We start from the raw sequence: 16359 nt of genomic DNA on the forward strand, positions 1-16359 counted from the left end.
CCTCTGACTTTCCCCCCTTACTACCTCTGACTTTCCCCCCTTACTACCTCTGACTTTCCCCCCTTACTACCTCTGACTTTCCCCCCTTACTACCACTGACTGTCCCCCCTTACTACCACTGACTTTCCCCCCTTACAACCGCTGACTTTCCCCCCTTACTACCTCTGACTTTCCCCCCTTACTACCACTGACTTTCCCCCCTTACTACCACTGACTTCCCCCCTTACTACCACTGACTTCCCCCCTTACTACCTCTGACTTCCCCCCTTACTACCACTGACTTTCCCCCCTTACTACCACTGACTTTCCCCCCTTACTACCACTGACCTTCCCCCCTTACTACCACTGACCTTCCCCCCTTACTACCACTGACCTTCCCCCCTTACTACCACTGACTTTCCCCTTTACTACCACTGACTTTCCCCTTTACTACCACTGACTGTCCCCCCTTACTACCACTGACTGTCCCCCCTTACTACCACTGACTTTCCCCCCTTACTACCACTGACTTTCCCCCCTTACTACCACTGACCTTCCCCCCTTACTACCACTGACCTTCCCCCCTTACTACCACTGACTTTCCCCCCTTACTACCACTGACTTTCCCCCCTTACTACCGCTGACTTTCCCCCCTTACTACCACTGACTTTCCCCCCTTACTACCTCTGACTTTCCCCCCTTACTACCTCTGACTTTCCCCCCTTACTACCTCTGACTTTCCCCCCTTACTACCTCTGACTTTCCCCCCTTACTACCTCTGACTTTCCCCCCTTACTACCACTGATTTTCCCCCCTTACTACCTCTGACTTTCCCCCTTACTACCTCTGACTTCCCCCCTTACTACCTCTGACTTTCCCCCCTTACTACCACTGACTTTCCCCCCTTACTACCACTGACTTTCCCCCCTTACTACCACTGACCTTCCCCCCTTACTACCACTGACCTTCCCCCCTTACTACCACTGACTTTCCCTTACCACTGACTCTCCCCCCTTACTACCACTGACTCTCCCCCCTTACTACCACTGACTTTCCCCCCTTACTACCACTGACTTTCCCCCCCTTACTACCACTGACCTTCCCCCCTTACTACCACTGACCTTCCCCCCTTACTACCACTGACTTTCCCCCCTTACTACCTCTGACTTTCCCCCCTTACTACCACTGACTTTCCCCCCTTACTACCACTGACTTTCCCCCCCTTACTACCACTGACTTTCCCCCCTTACTACCACTGACTTTCCCCCCTTACTACCACTGACTTTCCCCCCCTTACTACCACTGACTTTCCCCCCTTACTACCACTGACTTTCCCCCCTTACTACCACTGACTTTCCCCCCTTACTACCACTGACTTTCCCCCCTTACTACCACTGACTTTCCCCCCTTACTACCACTGACTCTCTCCCCTTACTACCACTGACTCTCCCCCCCTTACTACCGCTGACTTCCCCCCTTACTACCACTGACTTTCCCCCCTTACTACCTCTGACTTTCCCCCCTTACTACCGCTGACTTTCCCCCTTACTACCTCTGACTTTCCCCCCCTTACTACCTCTGACTTTCCCCCCCTTACTACCACTGACTTTCCCCCCCTTACTACCACTGACTTTCCCCCCCTTACTACCACTGACTTTCCCCCCCTTACTACCACTGACTTTCCCCCCTTACTACCACTGACTTTCCCCCCTTACTACCACTGACTTTCCCCCCTTACTACCACTGACTTTCCCCCCTTACTACCACTGACTTTCCCCCCCTTACTACCACTGACTTTCCTGATAGCTACTTTATTGAGGACAACTGTACTGACTATGACTGAGATATGTGGTTGTCCCACCTAGCTATCTTCAGATGAATGCACAAACTGGAAGTCACTCTGGATAAGAGTCTCTGCTAAATTACTAAAATGTAACTGTAAGTTGTCAAGTAACCACAAAGTTAGTGGAGTTTTGTGGGAGTTGTAGTTTTGCTTTGATGGTCGCTTGCCCAGGTGCCTTACTAAGTTTTACTTATAACTGTTTGGGGACAGATAGAAGAACAAGGAGAGATACAAGTTAGTATTACAGAAAATAATGTCTGAAATTGTGATGTATTAACAGGACAGCTTTTCTATCACACTTTGTCATTGGTGAGGGTTTAAGTTGAAATGCATCTGCCTTTTTAAATGTGGAGTGTGTGTGCAGGGCATAAAGTGTACCAGCCACTCATGTTTTGGTGTACCAGTCACTCAGATTTTTCTACCAGACAAAATATATTTTTCTGTTAAAAATGGCAGAAATGGATGAGAATGATTTATAATCTGTCTAAAACAATAAATGTATTACTAGTAAGAAGTAATGTGGTATATTTCTTATTTATTTCATTTTTTTTAACCAAAATGCCAACGTTTATATGTACACTACCGTTCAAAAGTTTGGGGTCATTTAGAAATGTCATTGTTTTTGAAAGAAAAGCAAATTTTTTGTCCATTAAAATATCATCAAATTGATCAGAAATACAGTGTAGACATTGTTAATGTTGTAAATGACTATTGTAGCTGGAAACGGCTGTTTTTTAATGGAATATCTACATAGGCGTACAGAGGCCCATCATCAGCAACCATCACTCCTGTGTTCCAATGGCACGTTGTGTTAGCTAATCCAAGTTTATAATTTTAAAGGCTAATTGATCATTAGAAAACCCTTTTGCAATTATGCTAGCTGACCTTCTAGGCAGAGTTCCTCTGTCCAGTGTCTGTGTTCTTTTGCCCATCTTAATCTTTTCATTTTATTGGCCAGTCTGAGATATGGCTTTTTCTTTGCAACTCTGCCTAGAAGGCCAGCATCCCGGAGTCACCTCTTCACTGTTGACGATGAGACTGGTGTTTTGTGGGTACTATTTAATGAAGCTGCCAGTTGAGGACTTGTGAGGCGTCTGTTTCTCAAACTAGACACTCTAATGTACTTGTCCTCTTGCTCAGTTGTGCACCGGGGCCCCCCACTCCTCTTTCTATTCTGGTTAGAGCCAGTTTGCACTGTTCTGTGAAGGGAGTAATACACAGCGTTGTACAAGATCTTCAGTTTCTTGGCAATTTCTCGCATGAAATAGCCATAATTTCTCAGACAAGAATAGACTGACGAGTTTCAGAAGAAAGTTCTTTGTTTCTGGCCATTTTGAGCCTGTAATCGAATCCACAAATGCTGATGCTCCAGATACTCAAATAGTCTAAAGAAGGCCAGTTTTATTGCTTCTTTAATCAGAACAACAGTTTTCAGCTGTGCTAACATAATTGAAAAAGGGTTTTCAAATGATCAATTAGCCTTTTTAAAATGATAAACTTAGATTAGCTAACACAACGTGTCATTGGAACACAGGAGCGATGGTTGCTGATAATGGGCCTCTGTACGTCTATGTAGATATTCCATAAAAAATCTGCCGTTTCCAGCTACAATAGTCATTTACAACATTAACAATGTCTACACTGTATTTCTGATCAATTTGATGTTATTTTAATGGACAAAAAATGTGCTTTTCTTTCAAAAACAAGGACATTTCTAAGTGACCCCAAACTTTTGAACGGTAGTGTATATATTCTTATTCCACCCCTTTAGATTTGTGTGTATTAGGTAGTTGTTGTGGAATTGTTAGATTACTTGTTAGATTTGTGTGTATTAGGTAGTTGTTGTGGAATTGTTAGATATTACTTGTTAGATATTACTGCACTGTCGGAACTAGAAGCACAAGCATTTCGCTACACTCGCAGTAACATCTGCTAACCATGTGTATTTGACCAGTAAAATTTGATTTGGTTTGAAATGGACATCTTACTCGCCAATGCCAATATCTACCCGCATTTGGCAGGTGGTGGGTGTTCATTTTAGGCCGTGTGTGTGTGTGTGTGTGTGTGTGTGTGTGTGTGTGTGTGTGTGTGTGTGTGTGTGTGTGTGTGTGTGTGTGTGTGTGTGTGTGTGTGTGTGTGTGTGTGTGTGTGAGAGGCACACACTCTATGTTTCAAAATGGTATTTCATCCATTCCTGTTCCTTCATTGCAGCAAAGGCTGGCCCAGGAGGTTCTGACCCAGCTGAAAGAGCACCCGGATGCATGGACCAGAGTGGACACCATACTGGAGTTCTCCCAGAGCATGAACACCAGAGTGAGTGAAACCCGCAGGGAGCGCTGGTGGAGGGGCGCAGCACGCTGCCTGTCAGGGAGTCAGCTGCTGCTAGTTACAACTCGTCACTCAGTCGGTAGACATTACGCTCGCAACGCCAGGATAGTGGGTTCGATTTCACGACATCACACGTTTGTAAAATGTACGCACACACGACTAAAAGTCGCTTTGGATTAAAACGTCTGCTAAATGGCAGGTACAGCGTTATTACTTACTTAGGCCCTTTTTCCCTTGAGGAGCATATGGCATCAACAGCAGCGGTCTTACATAGAACAACAACTTTAAACAGGGTTTGATGGATCAAACTAAAACACACACACTCAAACATAGGTTATCGTTTAGTTCTGTCTGCCCGGGCCCAATGGTAGGTTATTGTTTAGTTCTGTCTGCCCGGGCCCAATGGTAGGTTATCGTTTAGTTCTGTCTGCCGAGCCCAATGGTAGGTTATTGTGTAGTTCTGTCTGCCGAGCCCAATGGTAGGTTATCGGGTAGTTCTGTCTGCCGAGCCCAATGGTAGGTCATCGTGTAGTTCTGTCTTCCGAGCCCAATGGTAGGTTATCGTTTAGTTCTGTCTGCCGAGCCCAATGGTAGGTTATCGTGTAGTTCTGTCTGCCGAGCCCAATGGTAGGTTATCGTGTAGTTCTGTTTGCCGAGCCCAATGGTAGGTTATCGTTTAGTTCTGTCTGCCGAGCCCAATGGTAGGTTATCGTGTAGTTCTGTCTGCCGAGCCCAATGGTAGGTCATCGTGTAGTTCTGTCTGCCGAGCCCTGTCGTTCTCCCTATGTCACAAATGACCTGATTTGATAGAATTTTGATAGAATATTTCTGGAGGGATTTTTGGTTGTTTTGGTCTGTCTTTGGTGTTGATAGATTTGGGAGTTGTATCACTGATGTAGGTTTAATCTGTTACTCCTCCTTAGAGACCCCCTACCACCCCCGTTCTCAGGACCCCGCTCTGTCAGCTTGAAACTAGGCATCTCCACAGTGAAATACCTTAGTATGGGACTCACTACACGTAAATACAATCATAGTGAGCAATAGTAACGGCGTCTTTTTGTAGGCACTAACGGAGGATAAATCTGCCGTGGCTCGTTGGGCAAGCCTATGGGGGAGATTCATGTTTTTTTTAAAGTTTTTTTGTTGTCTAAACGCTGAAAATATAACTTGTGTTTTGTTCTATGAGATTATGTTGATCAGTTAAAATACATTTTTGTGATTTTTTAAAAGAATTTATGTAATCAAAAAAAAACTACCGATGTGCTGACATGTAAACATGTTAAATACACTGCATGTAAACATGTTAAATACACTGCATGTAAACATGTTAAATACACTGCATGTAAACATGTTAAATACACTGCATGTAAACATGTTAAATACACTGCATGCACAGCTTCACAACTTAATAGCCGTTAAATAGCCGTGTAACACAGCTCTGGGATATTGACAGCCAGAGACTGGCTTAGTTGTGATACCACTAAGTTAGTATGTTATATTTGCCTCACCAAATTGTGTGGTTAGTTGTAAAGGGGTACGAAGACAGGAGGTAGATGCCATGCTAGCTAGCTAGCTAGCTAACGTAGCTAACATGCTTAGCTTACCTTATAAGAGGAACCCGAAGTCTCCTCTTGACAACACCGTTCGGGAAACGATAAAACAAGCACCTTCCTGCTGAAGAGCTATGGTTGCAGGCTGGAGCAAAACAATATACCATCCTGGTAAGCAGAAAGCTAACTAACATGTTTAGCTAGGTAGTGACGTGAACATTTTTGCGACCTAATGTTGTTGTTCCATTGCTATGACAGTTAGCGACAGACTTATTTTGAGCACATAAAGGCTTCATAGTCCATAAAGTTCCCACCATCATGGGAACTGACTGATATTTGCTCATAGAACAAAACATATAGAAGTTCTCCTAAGCCTGTGGTCACCTCAGACCTTATTTTTGTTATATATCCCGAAGCCCCATTAATTTCCCCCATAGGAAGGGCCAACGAAGCAGAGGTATAAAATGCTAACTCGTTTCTGTTTTTTAGGACTACAAGCTGGTGAGCTCTGTTCCTTCCTTGCACTCGCGTACAGCTTAAATAGCTCTACATACTGAAAACCTATGCACACGTCCAAATCAACTTGTCAATCCAATGATAGGTATTACTGTCTAGTTTATTTGGCAAAACAAAGACACATTAAGGTGGGCAAAGGGAGGGCTCTCCTGTCCAGTATTTGTTTAACCATCAAAGAGGCTCTTGTATAGATCTCTGTATTTTCTATAAGTGTTCAAAATGAAATGTAATTTGAAGTGTTCCTCAAAGTGATGGTAATGTTTGCCTTTTCCTTTTTGTTGCCTGCCTGTTGCCCTTTAACCCTGACATCCATTACTAATGTCTTGAGTTGATCTACCAACAGTATTGTTATAGTTTCAAATTCATTACTTGTCCCAAAATGAGGTCTTTAGAGGAAAAGACAGGAAAGAAGGAATCAGAAAAGGTAAAACACCTCTTGGATTTGTCTAAATTCTGCATTCACCTTTTTTTTCTCTCCATTTATTGACAAAATAAAAGAGACAACAGTGCATCATTTTTTGACAAAAACACTTGTGAACATCTGTTTTTAAAAATAATTGATAACTGCTTTCAAATAACTTTGTTTTCCTAAAGAAATTGAATTGAATGAATTCAAGTTGTTGCTACTTGCTATTGATATGAATCCTAATGTTCCGTTATGTTGATTGGTTGGAATAGGAGGAAAAGGGGTGTGTCATCCTGTGCACCTTGACACTGCTAGGCTTTGACGGCAGGCCTACACAAGGTCTACCCTTTTCATTCCCTTTGACTCTGTTCAGCACTTTCTATTACATCTGCTTCAGTGGGGTACAGACTGCAGTCAGTCATTAGGGTACAGGGAGTGGGGTACAGACTGTCATTAGGGTAGAGGGAGTGGGGTGCAGACTGCAGTCAGTCATTAGGGTAGAGGGAGTGGGGTACAGACTGCAGTCAGTCATTAGGGTAGAGGGAGTGGGGTACAGACTGCAGTCAGTCATTAGGGTAGAGGGAGTGGGGTACAGACTGCAGTCAGTCATTAGGGTAGAGGGAGTGGGGTACAGACTGCAGTCAGTCATTAGGGTAGAGGGAGTGGGGTACAGACTGAAGTCAGTCAGTCATTAGGGTAGAGGGAGTGGGGTACAGACTGAAGTCAGTCAGTCATTAGGGTAGAGGGAGTGGGGTACAGACTGTCATTAGGGTAGAGGGAGTGGGGTACAGACTGCAGTCAGTCATTAGGGTAGAGGGAGTGGGGTACAGACTGAAGTCAGTCAGTCATTAGGGTAGAGGGAGTGGGGTACAGACTGCAGTCAGTCATTAGGGTAGAGGGAGTGGGGTACAGACTGCAGTCAGTCATGAGGGTAGAGGGAGTGGGGTACAGACTGCAGTCAGTCATTAGGGTAGAGGGAGTGGGGTACAGACTGCAGTCAGTCATTAGGGTACAGGGAGTGGGGTACAGACTGCAGTCAGTCATTAGGGTAGAGGGAGTGGGGTACAGACTGTCATTAGGGTAGAGGGAGTGGGGTACAGACTGTCATTAGGGTAGAGGAAGTGGGGTACAGACTGCAGTCAGTCATTAGGGTAGAGGGAGTGGGGTACAGTCAGTCATTAGGGTAGAGGGAGTGGGGTACAGACTGTCATTAGGGTAGAGGAAGTGGGGTACAGACTGCAGTCAGTCATTAGGGTAGAGGGAGTGGGGTACAGTCAGTCATTAGGGTAGAGGGAGTGGGGTACAGACTGCAGTCAGTCATTAGGGTACAGGGAGTGGGGTACAGACTGCAGTCAGTCATGAGGGTAGAGGGAGTGGGGTACAGACTGCAGTCAGTCATTAGGGTAGAGGGAGTGGGGTACAGACTGCAGTCAGTCATTAGGGTACAGGGAGTGGGGTACAGACTGCAGTCAGTCATTAGGGTAGAGGGAGTGGGGTACAGACTGCAGTCAGTCATGAGGGTAGAGGGAGTGGGGTACAGACTGAAGTCAGTCAGTCATGAGGGTAGAGGGAGTGGGGTACAGACTGAAGTCAGTCAGTCATTAGGGTAGAGGGAGTGGGGTACAGACTGAAGTCAGTCATGAGGGTAGAGGGAGTGGGGTACAGACTGAAGTCAGTCAGTCATTAGGGTAGAGGGAGTGGGGTACAGACTGAAGTCAGTCATTAGGGTAGAGGGAGTGGGGTACAGACTGCAGTCAGTCAGTCATTAGGGTAGAGGAAGTGGGGTACAGACTGAAGTCAGTCAGTCATTAGGGTAGAGGGAGTGGGGTACAGACTGAAGTCAGTCATGAGGGTAGAGGGAGTGGGGTACAGACTGAAGTCAGTCAGTCATTAGGGTAGAGGGAGTGGGGTACAGACTGCAGTCAGTCAGTCATTAGGGTAGAGGAAGTGGGGTACAGACTGCAGTCAGTCATGAGGGTAGAGGGAGTGGGGTACAGACTGCAGTCAGTCATTAGGGTAGAGGGAGTGGGGTACAGACTGCAGTCAGTCATTAGGGTACAGGGAGTGGGGTACAGACTGCAGTCAGTCATTAGGGTAGAGGAAGTGGGGTACAGACTGCAGTCAGTCATGAGGGTAGAGGGAGTGGGGTACAGACTGCAGTCAGTCATTAGGGTAGAGGAAGTGGGGTACAGACTGCAGTCAGTCATGAGGGTAGAGGGAGTGGGGTACAGACTGCAGTCAGTCATTAGGGTAGAGGAAGTGGGGTGCAGTCAGTAGGGTCGATCTTACAGTAATATAGATGAGAGGTCTAGTAGTGAGCGACGTGATATTTCACCTGAAGGGATCACATCTCTCTCTCTCTCTCTCTCTCTCTCTCTCTCTCTCTCTCTCTCTCTCTCTCTCTCTGTCTCTCTCTGTCTCTGTCTCTCTGTCTCTCTCCCTCTCTGATCTTCTCTCCATCCCTTAACCTTGCAATGCGGCGCTGGTGGCAGCAGAACAAAGTGTTGTAAGACCTCACCCTCTGTCTTTCATTTCATTGGCCTTGTTTTATTTCTGCCTTGTTTTATTTCTGCCTTGTTTTATTTCTGTCTGGTAATAATTGAAGGTGTATCAGTCAACAGGTTCTCCAGATGTTCAATAGGCATCGGCTGACACCTGCTATTGGTGTGTAGACCAACAGTTAGTAGTGATAACAGTGTAGTGCACCTTTAATGAAAAGCCCCCCCAGCTTTAAAACTAACAACCTTCAATCTCATTTATTTGTTGAATCACTGACTGTCTTCCACCTTTTGAAACAGTGATCCCTGCTGTCTTCCATCTTACCTTTTGAAACAGTGATCCCTACTGTCTTCCATCTTACCTTTTGAAACAGTGATCCCTACTGTCTTCCACCTTTTGAAACAGTGATCCCTACTGTCTTCCATCTTTTGAAACAGTGATCCCTACTGTCTTCCATCTTTTGAAACAGTGATCCCTGCTGTCTTCCACCTTTTGAAACAGTGATCCCTGCTGTCTTCCACCTTTTGAAACAGTGATCCCTACTGTCTTCCACCTTTTGAAACAGTGATCCCTGCTGTCTTCCATCTTACCTTTTGAAACAGTGATCCCTACTGTCTTCCATCTTACCTTTTGAAACAGTGATCCCTACTGTCTTCCATCTTACCTTTTGAAACAGTGATCCCTACTGTCTTCCACCTTTTGAAACAGTGATCCCTGCTGTCTTCCATCTTTTGAAACAGTGATCCCTGCTGTCTTCCATCTTTTGAAACAGTGATCCCTGCTGTCTTCCATCTTACCTTTTGAAACAGTGATCCCTGCTGTCTTCCATCTTTTGAAACAGTGATCCCTGCTGTCTTCCATCTTACCTTTTGAAACAGTGATCCCTGCTGTCTTCCACCTTTTGAAACAGTGATCCCTGCTGTCTTCCATCTTACCTTTTGAAACAGTGATCCCTGCTGTCTTCCATCTTACCTTTTGAAACAGTGATCCCTAATGTCTTCCACCTTTTGAAACAGTGATCCCTGCTGTCTTCCACCTTTTGAAACAGTGATCCCTGCTGTCTTCCATCTTACCTTTTGAAACAGTGATCCCTGCTGTCTTCCATCTTACCTTTTGAAACAGTGATCCCTAATGTCTTCCACCTTTTGAAACAGTGATCCCTAATGTCTTCCACCTTTTGAAACAGTGATCCCTGCTGTCTTCCACCTTTTGAAACAGTGATCCCTGCTGTCTTCCATCTTTTGAAACAGTGATCCCTACTGTCTTCCATCTTACCTTTTGAAACAGTGATCCCTGCTGTCTTCCATCTTACCTTTTGAAACAGTGATCCCTGCTGTCTTCCATCTTTTGAAACAGTCATCCCTACTGTCTTCCATCTTACCTTTTGAAACAGTGATCCCTGCTGTCTTCCACCTTTTGAAACAGTGATCCCTGCTGTCTTCCACCTTTTGAAACAGTGATCCCTGCTGTCTTCCATCTTACCTTTTGAAACAGTGATCCCTGCTGTCTTCCATCTTACCTTTTGAAACAGTGATCCCTGCTGTCTTCCATCTTTTGAAACAGTGATCCCTACTGTCTTCCATCTTACCTTTTGAAACAGTGATCCCTACTGTCTTCCATCTTACCTTTTGAAACAGTGATCCCTACTGTCTTCCACCTTTTGAAACAGTGACCCCTGCTGTCTTCCACCTTTTGAAACAGTGATCCCTGCTGTCTTCCACCTTTTGAAACAGTGATCCCTAATGTCTTCCACCTTTTGAAACAGTGATCCCTACTGTCTTCCACCTTTTGAAACAGTGATCCCTAATGTCTTCCATCTTACCTTTTGAAACAGTGATCCCTGCTGTCTTCCATCTTACCTTTTGAAACAGTGATCCCTAATGTCTTCCACCTTTTGAAACAGTGACCCCTGCTGTCTTCCACCTTTTGAAACAGTGATCCCTACTGTCTTCCACCTTTTGAAACAGTGATCCCTGCTGTCTTCCACCTTTTGAAACAGTGATCCCTGCTGTCTTCCACCTTTTGAAACAGTGATCCCTACTGTCTTCCACCTTTTGAAACAGTGATCCCTGCTGTCTTCCACCTTTTGAAACAGTGATCCCTGCTGTCTTCCATCTTTTGAAACAGTGATCCCTGCTGTCTTCCATCTTACCTTTTGAAACAGTGATCCCTGCTGTCTTCCATCTTTTGAAACAGTGATCCCTGCTGTCTTCCACCTTTTGAAACAGTGATCCCTGCTGTCTTCCATCTTTTGAAACAGTGATCCCTACTGTCTTCCACCTTTTGAAACAGTGATCCCTGCTGTCTTCCATCTTTTGAAACAGTGATCCCTACTGTCTTCCACCTTTTGAAACAGTGATCCCTGCTGTCTTCCATCTTTTGAAACAGTGATCCCTGCTGTCTTCCATCTTACCTTTTGAAACAGTGATCCCTGCTGTCTTCCATCTTTTGAAACAGTGATCCCTGCTGTCTTCCACCTTTTGAAACAGTGATCCCTGCTGTCTTCCATCTTTTGAAACAGTGATCCCTACTGTCTTCCACCTTTTGAAACAGTGATCCCTGCTGTCTTCCATCTTTTGAAACAGTGATCCCTACTGTCTTCCATCTTACCTTTTGAAACAGTGATCCCTACTGTCTTCCATCTTTTGAAACAGTGATCCCTACTGTCTTCCATCTTACCTTTTGAAACAGTGATCCCTGCTGTCTTCCATCTTTTGAAACAGTGATCCCTGCTGTCTTCCATCTTTTGAAACAGTGATCCCTGCTGTCTTCCATCTTACCTTTTGAAACAGTGATCCCTGCTGTCTTCCATCTTTTGAAACAGTGATCCCTGCTGTCTTCCATCTTTTGAAACAGTGATCCCTGCTGTCTTCCATCTTACCTTTTGAAACAGTGATCCCTGCTGTCTTCCATCTTTTGAAACAGTGATCCCTACTGTCTTCCATCTTACCTTTTGAAACAGTGATCCCTGCTGTCTTCCATCTTTTGAAACAGTGATCCCTACTGTCTTCCATCTTACATTTTGAAACAGTGATCCCTACTGTCTTCCATCTTACCTTTTGAAACAGTGATCCCTGCTGTCTTCCATCTTACCTTTTGAAACAGTGATCCCTGCTGTCTTCCACCTTTTGAAACAGTGATCCCTACTGTCTTCCATCTTACCTTTTGAAACAGTGATCCCTGCTGTCTTCCACCTTTTGAAACAGTGATCCCTAATGTCTTCCACCTTTTGAAACAGTGATCCCTACTGTCTTCCACCTTTTGAAACAGTGATCCCTGCTGTCTTCCATCTTACCTTTTGAAACAGTGATCCCTGCTGTCTTCCACCTTTTGAAACAGTGATCCCTAATGTCTTCCACCTTTTGAAACAGTGATCCCTGCTGTCTTCCACCTTTTGAAACAGTGATCCCTGCTGTCTTCCACCTTTTGAAACAGTGATCCCTGCTGTCTTCCATCTTACCTTTTGAAACAGTGATCCCTGCTGTCTTCCATCTTACCTTTTGAAACAGTGATCCCTAATGTCTTCCACCTTTTGAAACAGTGATCCCTGCTGTCTTCCATCTTTTGAAACAGTGATCCCTAATGTCTTCCACCTTTTGAAACAGTGATCCCTGCTGTCTTCCACCTTTTGAAACAGTGATCCCTGCTGTCTTCCACCTTTTGAAACAGTGATCCCTGCTGTCTTCCATCTTACCTTTTGAAACAGTGATCCCTGCTGTCTTCCACCTTTTGAAACAGTGATCCCTGCTGTCTTCCATCTTACCTTTTGAAACAGTGATCCCTACTGTCTTCCACCTTTTGAAACAGTGATCCCTACTGTCTTCCATCTTACATTTTGAAACAGTGATCCCTACTGTCTTCCATCTTACATTTTGAAACAGTGATCCCTACTGTCTTCCATCTTACATTTTGAAACAGTGATCCCTACTGTCTTCCATCTTACCTTTTGAAACAGTGATCCCTACTGTCTTCCATCTTACCTTTTGAAACAGTGATCCCTGCTGTCTTCCACCTTTTGAAACAGTGACCCCTACTGTCTTCCACCTTTTGAAACAGTGATCCCTACTGTCTTCCATCTTACCTTTTGAAACAGTGATCCCTGCTGTCTTCCACCTTTTGAAACAGTGACCCCTACTGTCTTCCACCTTTTGAAACAGTGATCCCTACTGACTTCCATCTTACCTTTTGAAACAGTGATCCCTGCTGTCTTCCACCTTACCTTTTGAAACAGTGATCCCTGCTGTCTTCCACCTTACCTTTTGAAACAGTGATCCCTGCTGTCTTCCACCTTACCTTTTGAAACAGTGATCCCTGCTGTCTTCCATCTTACCTTTTGAAACAGTGATCCCTGCTGTCTTCCATCTTACCTTTTGAAACAGTGATCCCTGCTGTCTTCCATCTTACCTTTTGAAACAGTGATCCCTGCTGTCTTCCATCTTACCTTTTGAAACAGTGATCCCTACTGTCTTCCACCTTTTGAAACAGTGATCCCTGCTGTCTTCCATCTTACCTTTTGAAACAGTGATCCCTGCTGTCTTCCACCTTTTGAAACAGTGATCCCTACTGTCTTCCACCTTTTGAAACAGTGATCCCGACTGTCTTCCATCTTACCTTTTGAAACAGTGATCCCTGCTGTCTTCCATCTTACCTTTTGAAACAGTGATCCCTGCTGTCTTCCATCTTACCTTTTGAAACAGTGATCCCTGCTGTCTTCCATCTTACCTTTTGAAACAGTGATCCCTGCTGTCTTCCATCTTACCTTTTGAAACAGTGATCCCTGCTGTCTTCCATCTTACCTTTTGAAACAGTGATCCCTGCTGTCTTCCACCTTTTGAAACAGTGATCCCGACTGTCTTCCATCTTACCTTTTGAAACAGTGATCCCTGCTGTCTTCCATCTTACCTTTTGAAACAGTGATCCCTGCTGTCTTCCATCTTACCTTTTGAAACAGTGATCCCTACTGTCTTCCACCTTTTGAAACAGTGATCCCTGCTGTCTTCCATCTTACCTTTTGAAACAGTGATCCCTACTGTCTTCCATCTTACCTTTTGAAACAGTGATCCCTGCAGTTGAAATACTGTTGATCCAAATAACAATAGACCAAATAATAAAATACACTACCTTGTACATTTAAGTCGTTTTTAAATGTTTATTTTTGTTTGACTTTATAAAAGCATATCATTCATTTGATAGATATAGGACAAATGAAAACCTGTGGCTGGTCTTGCTGTTTCTTATGAGACACACCAGTTTAAGGTGAAAATTGGTCCGTGTCTAGAATGGTACCCTATTCCCTATATAGTGCACTCCTTTTAACCAGAGCTGGTAGTGCACTATATAAGGGATATGATGACATTTGGGATGCACCCTCAACCTGATTATTGTGGTTCTTGTGAGGGAAGAGGTTTGTTAGGTGCAGTAAGACGCCAGTCATACCCTGGTGGTTCCTAAACAGACCAACGTTCACATTTCTGCTAACAACCTTTTAAACCAATTGCTTAGACAAAGTTTTTATACCAAACCTGCAATGTCTCTCAGGCTTCTTGGTTGGACGTAACTAAAGACAATGGGACCGTGGTAATAATAATGATATCTTTATTTTATATAGTATTTTTTTTTATTACAAGTAGAATCTGTCACTTTTTAAAAAAACAAATAAACAGTAGTATTGAAGAAAACAAATGTTGTGAGGTGAATTAGTGTTCTTTCCCTCGGTCTTTCACCTTCTGGTGTGGTCCTGAGAGAAACAGCAGGACTTCTACATGCCTTCAGCCCTACGGTGGCTCGTACAGACCAAAACTAAAATACCACTTTTATTGAAATGTTTACATACTAAAAATCTGCATGAAATGTAGTTCAATCCAAATGAAAAGGTTGAACAAAATATATATATAATTTTTTAGGCTCAATTCATGTTTTTTTATTGTTTCTGTTGCTCTGAAATATGCACCAAATGTTTTTAATGTTCAGCGTTGCTATGACCACTGTCACCGACCGCTGTTTCTCTCCTTGTGCGTTACAGTACTATGCTCTGCAGATTCTGGAAACCGTTATCAAAACAAGATGGAAGATTCTACCCAGAAACCAGTGTGAAGGTAAGCCTCGCTGTCCCTGCACAAATCACATCTCTTTTAGACAGACCTTTTTATATCAGCAGTGGTCACTCAGGGCTTTACAGTTACCCAGCCGAAGAGCAAGCAATGCAGAATCAATTTATTTAACCTTTATTTAACTAGGCAAGTCAGTTCAGAACAAATTCTTATTTACAATGACGGCCTACACCGGACAAACCCGGACGACGCTGGGCCAATTGTGTGCCGCCCTATGAGACTTCCAATCACGGCTGGTTGTGATACAGCCTGGATTCGAACCAGGGTGTCTGTAGTGACGCCTCTAGCACTGAGATGCGGTGCCTTAGACCGCTGTGCCACTCGGGAGCCCAGTGGCACAGTGTCTAGAGAAAAACTCCCTAGAAGGAAGAAACCTAGAGAGGAACCAGGCTCTGAGGGGTGGCCAGTCCTCTCCTGGCTGTACTGGGTAGAGAGGAACCAGGCTCTGAGGGGTGGCCAGTCCTCTCCTGACTGTACTGGGTAAAGAGGAACCAGGCTCTGAGGGGTGACCAGTCCTCTCCTGACTGTACTGGGTAGAGAGGAACCAGGCTCTGAGGGGTGGCCAGTCCTCTCCTGACTGTACTGGGTAAAGAGGAACCAGGCTCTGAGGGGTGACCAGTCCTCTCCTGACTGTACTGGGTAGAGAGGAACCAGGCTCTGAGGGGTGGCCAGTCCTCTCCTGACTGTACTGGGTAGAGAGGAACCAGGCTCTGAGGGGTGGCCAGTCCTCTCCTGACTGTACTGGGTAGAGAGGAACCAGGCTCTGAGGGGTGGCCAGTCCTCTCCTGACTGTACTGGGTAGAGAGGAACCAGGCTCTGAGTGGTGACCAGTCCTCTCCTGGCTGTACTGGGTAGAGAGGAACCAGGCTCTGAGGGGTGGCCAGTCCTCTCCTGACTGTACTGGGTAGAGAGGAACCAGGCTCTGAGGGGTGGCCAGTCCTCTCCTGACTGTACTGGGTAGAGAGGAACCAGGCTCTGAGTGGTGACCAGTCCTCTCCTGGCTGTACTGGGTAGAGAGGAACCAGGCTCTGAGGGGTGGCCAGTCCTCTCCTGACTGTATTGGGTAGAGAGGAACCAGGCTCTGAGGGGTGGCCAGTCCTCTCCTGGCTGTACTGGGTAAAGAGGAAC

General features: G+C 45.0%; 1 protein-coding gene across 3 annotated transcripts in view; it reads left to right on the forward strand.

The window, feature by feature from the left end:
• The window catches only part of LOC120046855 (exportin-1), a 76945-nt gene that overhangs the window by 4763 nt on the left and 55823 nt on the right, over positions 1–16359 (forward strand). For all 3 annotated transcript variants that reach the window (XM_038992418.1, XM_038992420.1, XM_038992419.1), the window contains exons 3-4: positions 4034–4135; positions 15144–15216. In XM_038992418.1, coding sequence (XP_038848346.1) covers positions 4034–4135; positions 15144–15216 — 175 coding nt within the window. The remainder of the gene's footprint in view (positions 1–4033; positions 4136–15143; positions 15217–16359) is intronic.

The sequence above is a fragment of the Salvelinus namaycush genome, chromosome 4 (genome assembly GCF_016432855.1).
Source record: "Salvelinus namaycush isolate Seneca chromosome 4, SaNama_1.0, whole genome shotgun sequence".
NCBI classification, from domain to species: domain Eukaryota; kingdom Metazoa; phylum Chordata; class Actinopteri; order Salmoniformes; family Salmonidae; genus Salvelinus; species Salvelinus namaycush.